Source organism: Tamandua tetradactyla, chromosome X (genome assembly GCF_023851605.1).
Source record: "Tamandua tetradactyla isolate mTamTet1 chromosome X, mTamTet1.pri, whole genome shotgun sequence".
Taxonomy (NCBI): domain Eukaryota; kingdom Metazoa; phylum Chordata; class Mammalia; order Pilosa; family Myrmecophagidae; genus Tamandua; species Tamandua tetradactyla.
Genome location: NC_135353.1, coordinates 7745356 through 7755386, shown reverse-complemented (window position 1 = coordinate 7755386; position 10031 = coordinate 7745356). Strand labels below are relative to the sequence as shown.

At 41.6% G+C, this 10031-nt stretch overlaps 1 protein-coding gene across 1 annotated transcript; it reads right to left on the bottom strand.

Moving 5' to 3' along the window:
• Positions 1-202: 202 nt before the first annotated feature.
• On the bottom strand, positions 203-1945 carry LOC143670461 (heat shock transcription factor, X-linked member 3-like). The gene is made up of 2 exons (XM_077145269.1): positions 1335-1945; positions 203-902 (listed from the first exon to the last, which is right to left on the bottom strand). The coding sequence occupies exons 1-2, from the start codon at positions 1827-1829 to the stop codon at positions 318-320; spliced, it is 1080 nt and encodes a 359-aa protein (XP_077001384.1). The 5' UTR covers positions 1830-1945; the 3' UTR covers positions 203-317.
• Between the last annotated feature and the right edge of the window lie 8086 nt (positions 1946-10031).

Below are 10031 nucleotides of genomic sequence, written 5' to 3'. Positions count from 1 at the left end.
TCTCAGCGAACCAGAGCTAACTGGGCTTGCCCTCAGCACTCCCTAACGAAACCCTAACGTGAGTATGTGAAAAATGCTACTTCTAAAAATGAAACAAGACAATGCAGACCAAAACCTTTCATGGGAAAGATTTTTAGCCGCCTCTGGCTTCTGTGATGAGATGTGTAAGAAACAGAACATGAGGAACAACACAGACTCATAATTCTTGTTAACCTGTTTATTTACCGTCCTGGGGTTTTGTTTTTCTTTATTAACTTCTGAAATAGGTTGATCGGTCCAAAACAGCTATCTTTTTCAGTCCCCAAGGACCTGTGAGTTTATGGAGGTGGTTGGTCCTTGAACTGCTCACACAGCACGCAGTGGTAATCAGAGGGACTCTCCTGTTGCTCGTCAAAGGGCTCATTTGGAGCCATGACTGAAAGGGCACCCATCAGGATGGAGTAACAGGTATTGAACAGGTGCATTATGGAAGCACTATCTGGGTAATCTGTGGGGCCCATGGGCAGTGCCCCTGCACCTGTGGGTCCGGCAGCAGCCAGAGATGCAGGTATACCTTGTTGGGAGGTGCCCTCCGCACTTGGAACATTTGACTGAGTAGGGGGACAGTTTTCCATGGAACGCCCAATTACACTGCTCAAAGACCAGACATTAGAGGCCATAAAGGCCGGGCTGCCCCTGGGTCCCTGAACATTTGGGGAGGTGTTAAGCGAAGTTTGGTTGGTTTCTTGCATGGAGATATCCTTCTGGAATCTCGGCGAGTGTCTTGTAGCAGCCAGCTTCGGTCTCTTTGGAGATGGTGTATAGATCTGTGGCTGGGCAATACTTTTGGGGAAGTTGAATTTTCTCTGAATATTTTGGAGGAGCAGAGGGTTGTCTCTCTTGAAATTTGAGTTGTGGTAGATCTAAAACAAAATGAAACATTTTAGTTATTCCAGGAAAAAGTATTCATTCCTCTACCCTGCCCCCCAATCATAACGGTCTCATTTTGCTCGTGGGACTACAGAAAAATATTTTTGTTCAACAATTCCTAGCAAGTTTCCTTATGCCCTAAATCATGAGCTCACTAAAGGTAAATCTTTTCCTAGATTAGGGAGTTGATGTCTAATCTTAACTGGCCTCTTTGAAATTTCAGTCATGCCTGCAGATTATCTCTAAAGGGATTGTAGTTTAATATGAAAATCTATGTTTTCAAAATCTATACTTTAATCTTTCCTTAAATAATGTCCCATATGAAAAGAACAGTTTCAGAGAAGTGAACTCTCTCATTATATCATTCATCTGGTGTATTATGAAGGTACTAAGTAACAGAGAAAATGGGTAACTTTCTACTTTACCATGATTCTCTTGTTCTCTGGAGAGTGATCTGAAGAGTTGGTTTGGTGTATTTTGCCGAATCCATAGAGGTTAAGTTCTTGAATGAAAGTCTTCCAGCTGTCTGTTTCAAAAAATCTCTCTGCACCTCTCCGATGAAGAATTTCCGTCTGAAAAAGATCTGCGTCGATGATCACAGTGTCCCCTCTATCGTTCCAGCGCACAGACTTGAATGCGTCATTCTCCACTATCATCCAAAGCTTTCTTGGGAAGGCAAGCCCAAGAACATCATCGCCTTCTCCCTCATTTTCTTTGCTTTGGTTTTGGTCCTGTGGTTGCGGGTTGTCTGGGAAGGCTGGACCTGGGTTCGCGCTTTGGTCACTGTGCCCTTCCAGGAACTCCCTGGAATCCATATTCAGATCAACAGGATATTTACATAGAGTCCCTCCTTCCTGCTGCTCATCAATAGATGGAGGAAGCTTGACTTTATTTTTCTCTTTGGTATCCTGAGTAGCCATGGAGCTAACCTAGCATCAGGAGCACTTTGGTACTCAAGACCAGAGCACCTTTGTGTCAAGTCCAAAATGCCTTCTGTGAGCACAGCGGTACCCAATAAATAGTGTCCAGAAAATTCTAGAACCTTGGTCGTGGGGCAACCAGATGAATTCATCATCCTCTTCATATGACATGTGATGTCAGAACGATGGGGCAGAGGCAGTCTGGGAAAAAGAACCCTGGGCAGGTGAGGGGGAGGGGATCAGTACCAGGGTCGCCAGCTTCTCTCTTTTCTAAAAGTGTGGAAACATAATCATTCACAGTAGAACGAATGGTGGGAACTCCTTCCTCAATGATAGTGTACCCAAAACACCACAGAGTTCATGATAGGATGACCACATTCTCCACCACAATTTGGGGGCTCCTTTTCAGCTCTGTTGCCTCTAAATCTCATCCCTTTATGTATCATGATGGTATTTTCTTTAATTTCCATTTCGTCCCCATAAATATTGTTCTCGCTGCCCAAGGGCATGCTCACTATGGAGTACCTGCTTTTGACTGTCCCTTCCAAATCTCCTTCCCCAAACAGTCAAGTTCAGTCAGTGACCTTTCTGTCAGTGGACTGCCTTGTAGTAGCTGCCTCTAAAGCAGCATTTCCACCATGTTATCATGATGGTAGTAGGTACATTGAATAATCTTATCTCCTCTTGGGTAAGATCCTCTTCTAAATGTCTCCTTTATACAAACTCCACTCCCAAGGAAAATTTCTGCTTGTTTAGCTAGGCATGACTAAAGAAAGCTATGCTGCTTTGAAGCTATTTTGTATCCTAGAAAAGACATGTCCTTTAATCCTCATTCAATATTCCTGCATAGGGGACTTCCGGAGAAGATGGCGGCTTAGTAAGACGCGCGGGTCTTAGTTCCTCCTCCAGAAAAGCAACTAAAGAAACAGAAACAATACGAAACAGCTCCCGGAGTCACGGCAGAGACCAAAAAAGACAGCGTACCCCATTCTGGAACGGCTGAACGGGTAGGGAGAATCCACTGCTGTGAGATACCCGAGGGGTGCACGTTTTCCCGGCTGGGGTGGCTGGCGTCTGGGGTCCCCTCCACGCACATGGCTCCCCGGTCTGACTGGGAACATTGGATAGCGGGGCCCTCCCGTCACGCTTGGCGTCTCGGGCCAGCTGGGCAATTTGGACCGGCACACCCCCAAGCCACGGCCAGCGACCCCCGCCTCCACGCGCGGTTTCCCGGGCCGACTGCCCCGCAGACAAACGACCGCCACGAGCGCCACCTACTGGGCAGGAAAAGAAAAACAGAGCCCAGAGATTCCACAGAAAAACCTTTCAACCAGCTGGGTCCCACACCCAGGGAGATCTGATCAAATGCCCAGACACCAGCAGAAAATAATGGATGACACTCGGAAAATTGAAGATATGGCCCAATCAAAGGAACAAACCAATAGTTCAAATGAGATACAGGAGCTGGGACAACTAATGCTGAATATACGAACAGAAATGGAAAAACTCTTCAAAAACCAAATCAATAAATTGAGGGAGGACATGAAGAAGATATGGGCTGAACAAAAAGAAGAAATAGAAAATCTGAAAAAACAAATCACAGAACTTGTGGGAGTGAAGGACAAAGAAGAAAAAATGGAAAAAACAATGGATACCTACAATGGTAGATCTAAAGAGACAGAAGCTACAATTAGTGAACTGGAGGATGGAACAACTGAATTCCAAAAAGAAACAGAAACTATAGGGAAAAGAATGGAAAAACTTGAGCAGGGAATCAGGGAACTGAATGACAATATGAAGCGCACAAATATACGTGTTGTGGGTGTCCCAGAAGGAGAAGAGAAGGGAAAAGGAGGAGAAAAACTAATGGAAGAAATTATCACTGAAAATTTCCCAACTCTTATGAAAGACCTAAATATACAGATCCAAGAAGTGCAGCGCACCCCAAAGAGAATAGACCCAAATAGGCGTTCTCCAAGACATTTACTAGTTAGAATGTCAGAGGTCAAAGAGAAAGAGAGGATCTTGAAAGCAGCAAGAGAAAAACAATCTGTCACATACAAGGGAAACCCAATAAGACTATGTGTAGATTTCTCAGCAGAAACCATGGAAGCTAGAAGACAGTGGGATGATATATTTAAATCACTAAAAGAGAAAAACTGCCAACCAAGACTCCTATATCCAGCAAAATTGTCCTTCAAAAATGAAGGAGGAGACTTCCGGAGAAGATGGCGGCTTAGTAAGACGCGCGGGTCTTAGATCCTCCTCCAGAAAAGCAACTAAAGAAACAGAAACAATACGAAACAGCTCCCGGAGTCACGACAGAGACCAAAAAAGACAGCGTACCCCATTCTGGAACGGCTGAACGGATAGGGAGAATCCACTGCTGTGAGATACCCGAGGGGTGCACGTTTTCCCGGCTGGGGTGGCTGGCGTCTGGGGTCCCCTCCACGCACGTGGCTCCCCGGTCTGACTGGGAACATTGGATAGCGGGGCCCTCCCGTCACGCTTGGCGTCTCGGGCCAGCTGGGCAATTTGGACCGGCACACCCCCAAGCCACGGCCAGCGACCCCCGCCTCCACGCGCGGTTTCCCGGGCCGACTGCCCCGCAGACAAACGACCGCCACGAGCGCCACCTACTGGGCAGGAAAAGAAAAACAGAGCCCAGAGATTCCACAGAAAAACCTTTCAACCAGCTGGGTCCCACACCCAGGGAGATCTGATCAAATGCCCAGACACCAGCAGAAAATAATGGATGACGCTCGGAAAATTGAAGATATGGCCCAATCAAAGGAACAAACCAATAGTTCAAATGAGATACAGGAGCTGAGACAACTAATGCTGAATATACGAACAGAAATGGAAAAACTCTTCAAAAACCAAATCAATAAATTGAGGGAGGACATGAAGAAGATATGGGCTGAACAAAAAGGAGAAATAGAAAATCTGAAAAAACAAATCACAGAACTTGTGGGAGTGAAGGACAAAGAAGAAAAAATGGAAAAAACAATGGATACCTACAATGGTAGATCTAAAGAGACAGAAGCTACAATTAGTGAACTGGAGGATGGAACAACTGAATTCCAAAAAGAAACAGAAACTATAGGGAAAAGAATGGAAAAACTTGAGCAGGGAATCAGGGAACTGAATGACAATATGAAGCGCACAAATATACGTGTTGTGGGTGTCCCAGAAGGAGAAGAGAAGGGAAAAGGAGGAGAAAAACTAATGGAAGAAATTATCACTGAAAATTTCCCAACTCTTATGAAACACCTAAATATACAGATCCAAGAAGTGCAGCGCACCCCAAAGAGAATAGACCCAAATAGGCGTTCTCCAAGACATTTACTAGTTAGAATGTCAGAGGTCAAAGAGAAAGAGAGGATCTTGAAAGCAGCAAGAGAAAAACAATCTGTCACATACAAGGGAAACCCAATAAGACTATGTGTAGATTTCTCAGCAGAAACCATGGAAGCTAGAAGACAGTGGGATGATATATTTAAATCACTAAAAGAGAAAAACTGCCAACCAAGACTCCTATATCCAGCAAAATTGTCCTTCAAAAATGAAGGAGAAATTAAAACATTTATAGACAAAAAGTCACTGAGAGAATTTGTGACCAAGAGACCAGCTCTGCAAGAGATACTAAAGGGAGCACTAGAGTCAGATACGAAAATACAGAAGAGAGAGGTATAGAGTAAAGTGTAGAAAGAAGGAAAATCAGATATGATATATATAATACAAAAGCCAAAATGGTAGAGGAAAATATTATCCAAACAATAATAACACTAAAAGTTAATGGACTGAATTTCCCAATCAAAAGACATAGAATGGCAGAATGGATTACGACCCAGCAATACCACTGCTAGGTATCTACTCAAAGGACTTAAGGGCAAAGACACAGACGGACATTTGCACACCAGTGTTTATAGCAGCATTATCTACAACTTCAAAGAGATGGAAATAGCCAAAATGCCCATCAACAGACGAGTGGCTAAACAAACTGTGGCGTATACCTACGATGGAATATTATGCAGCTTTAAGACAGACTAAACTTATGAAGCATGTAATAACATAGATGGACCTAGAGAACATTATGCTGAGTGAGTCTAGCCAAAAACTAAAGGACAAATACTGTATGGTCCCACTGATGTGAACCGACATTCGAGAATCAGCTTGGACTATATCATTGGTAACAGAGACCAGCAGGAGTTAGAAACAGGGTAAGATAATGGGTAATTGGAGCTGAAGGGATACAGACTGTGCAACAGGACTAGATACAAAAACTCAAAAATGGACAGCACAATAATACCTAAGTGTAATGTAACTAGGTTGGAACACTGAATGAAGCTGCACCTGAAATATGGTTTTTTGTTTGTTTGTTTGTGTGTTTGTATCTTTTGTTTTTGTTTTTTTCTTTTTCCTTTTTATATATATATATTATTAGTATTATTATTTTAATTCTCTTCTCTATATTAACATTCTATATCTTTTTCTGCTGTTTTGCTAGTTCTTTTCCTAAATCGATGCAAATGTACTAAGAAATGATGATCATACATCTATGTGATGATACTAAGAATTACTGAGTGCATGTGTAGAATGGAATGATTTCTAAATGTTGTGTTAATTTCTTTTCTTTTTTTTTGATTAATAAAAAAATTTAAAAAAAGAAAAAAAAAATGAAGGAGAAATTAAAACATTTATAGACAAAAAGTCACTGAGAGAATTTGTGACCAAGAGACCAGCTCTGCAAGAAATACTAAAGGGAGCACTAGAGTCAGATACGAAAAGACAGAAGAGAGAGGTATGGAGTAAAGTGTAGAAAGAAGGAAAATCAGATATGATATATATAATACAAAAGCCAAAATGGTAGAGGAAAATATTATCCAAACAGTAATAACACTAAAAGTTAATGGACTGAATTTCCCAATCAAAAGACATAGAATGGCAGAATGGATTACGACCCAGCAATACCACTGCTAGTTATCTACTCAAAGGACTTAAGGGCAAAGACACAGACGGACATTTGCACACCAGTGTTTATGGCAGCATTATCTACAATTCAAGGAGATGGAAGCAGCCAAAATGCCCATCAACAGACGAGTGGCTAAACAAACTGTGGCGTATACCTACGATGGAATATTATGCAGCTTTAGGACAGACTAAACTTATGAAGCATGTAATAACATGGATGGACCTAGAGAACATTGTGCTGAGTGAGTCTAGCCAAAAACTAAAGGACAAATGCTGTGTGGTCCCACTGATGTGAACCGACATTCGAGAATCAGCTTGGACTATATCATTGGTAACAGAGACCAGCAGGAGTTAGAAACAGGGTAAGATAATGGGTAATTGGAGCTGAGGGGATACAGACTGTGCAACAGGACTGGATACAAAAACTCAAAAATGGACAGCACAATAATACCTAAGTGTAATGTAACTAGGTTGGAACACTGAATGAAGCTGCACCTGAAATATGGTTTTTTGTTTGTTTGTTTGTGTGTTTGTATCTTTTGTTTTTGTTTTTTTCTTTTTCCTTTTTATATATATATATATTATTAGTATTATTATTTTAATTCTCTTCTCTATATTAACATTCTATATCTTTTTCTGCTGTTTTGCTAGTTCTTTTCCTAAATCGATGCAAATGTGCTAAGAAATGATGATCATACATCTATGTGATGATACTAAGAATTACTGAGTGCATGTGTAGAGTGGAATGATTTCTAAATGTTGTGTTAATTTCTTTTCTTTTTTTTGATTGATAGAAAAATTTAAAAAAAAAAAAATTCCTGCATAGGATCTTTTTGATTGTGTCCGTGGAGATACGACCCACCCAATTACGGGTGGTAACTTTTGATTAGATGGCTTCCATGGAGATGTGTCTGCACCCATTCAAGATTGAGTTGCTTACTGGAGCCCCTTAAGAGGGAACCAATTTGGAAAAACCTTTAGACCCACCAGAACCAACAGAGCTAACAGAATGGACTGAGCCCCAGGGAAACCTTTAAAGAAGCCTAGAGAATGCTAGCAGACGTCACCATGTGCCTTAGCAGCTGAGAGTGGAATCTCCAACATCATTGGCCCTCATGAACCAAGATATCTTTCCCTCGATGCCTCACTTTGGACATTTTTATGTCAATTCTATTCGGATAGATCTACACATTCAATGTAAAACCAATAGAAATTCCAACAACCTGCTTTGCAGACTTGGAAGTTAAGTTAACAAATTTATTTGGAAGGGAAAGGGGCCTTGAATAGTGAATAACATCCTAAAAATGAATAATGACATGGGATGACTTACACTTCCTGACTTTAAAGCTTATTATAAAGCTACAGTGCTCAAAACAACATGACGCTGGCACAAAGATACCCATGTTGATCAGTGGCATTGAATTGAGAGTTCAGAAATAGACCCTCGGATCTATGGTCAATTGATTCATTTTATTTGTTTCCCATTGTGAATAAACTAATACGCATATGAAAGGCAATCAATTTCAAAGCACACCAGAACAATTATTTATTGAACAGATTTCAGCGTTTGGCGTGGCTTACTAGATTTTACTTTCTTGCTGCTCCAAGACACTGGAGACTAAAAGAAATATCAACATAATGATTCAGCCGTCACATTCATTTGTTAAATCCTATCTTCACTGTTAGATCTCCACCTTCTCCTTTGATTCTTCTCCCAACTTGAGGGCATTTAGGCTTTGCCCATTCTAACTTTTTCATGTTGGAAAGGGCTGTCAGTAACACATAAGGGGATGGAAATAGTTGATATTCTGGAGAGACTGGCCCCTCTGGATTTCAGGACTTATCTGGCCTAGAAACCCCTCTTGCAGTTATAGGTTTCTGGAAAGTCATCATATACATGGAACCTTTGTAGAATCTCAGGTAGAGCCCTAGGTGTTCTTTAGGAACAGAAGGAATGGTTTTGTTTTGTTTTGTTTTGTTTTTGCATGGGCATGCACCAAGAATCGAACCTGGGTCTCAGGCATGGCAGGTGAGAATTCTGCCACTACCCACCATCGCCCACCCTAGGAATGGTTTTGATTCAGGTTTCACAAACCATGATAAATCGCAATATCGAGCTGAAGTTTGCATAAGAGTAGCCACCAGAATAGCCTCTCGAATGTATTTGAACCCTCTCAGCCACTGATACCTTATTTTGTTACAACTCTTTTCTCCCTCTTGGTCAGGAAGGCATTGTTGATCCCATGGTGCCAGGGCCAGGCTCATCCCTGGGAGTCATATGCCACATTGCCAAGGAGACTTTCACCCCTGGATGTCATGTCCCATGTAGGTTTGTGGGTAATGATTTTACCTGCAGTGTCAGACTTAGAGTAAAAGAGGCCACATGTGAGCAACAAAAGAGGTCCTCTGGAAGTCACTCTTAGGTGTAACTATAGGGAGGCGTATGTTCTCCACTACGTAAATAAACTTCCCAAGAGCAATCCCCGATGCCAAGGGTTTGGTCTATTGACTGGGAGTCCATAATAATTGAGACAGTATCAGGGCTTTCTCCAGTGGGAAGGTTTAATAGTTTCATATTTTATATCCCATCTCTCAAGGGACTTTACCAATACTTTTTTTGTAGTTGTTAGATCTGAGTCTCTATTTTTTCCTTGTCAGCCCAGCTGGGGTTTTTTGTAGTTGTTTGTTCTGAGTACTCTTTTTTATTTTTATTTTTTATTTATATTATTAAAAGCAATCAACATACAGCATGAACATTCTTAATGTATGAACATTCCATAGTGGTGTGCAATCAATTGCCAATCCTTTTTTATTATCTGCTGAACATACTCTGTGGTGTATCCAGGCATTACATTAAGCTATACAGAATTCCAAGCCCTCATTCCCAATCTGGGCTCCATGTGTTTGGGTTGTATAAATGATCTATCCAGATGGGTTGACTTAGATAATGTGCTACAGGAATTTAGGTTTTGAACAAAATACACCTCTTTTCCTTTGGTCACACAGAGGTTAAGTTCTAAAATACAGACGGTGTCCTCCTTAACCCTGTATTCTGATTTACCCTCCTCACGACCTAACCAGCTTTATTCTGATCTCTAATTGAAGCTGATTGCTGTTTTTGCTTCTTTAACAGTTGGTGTATGTAACAATGCTGCCTTCATACCTGGAGAACTCCTACTCTGAGTCTTGGGTGCCACATAGGGCCCCAAATTTCCAGGGAAAAACCAG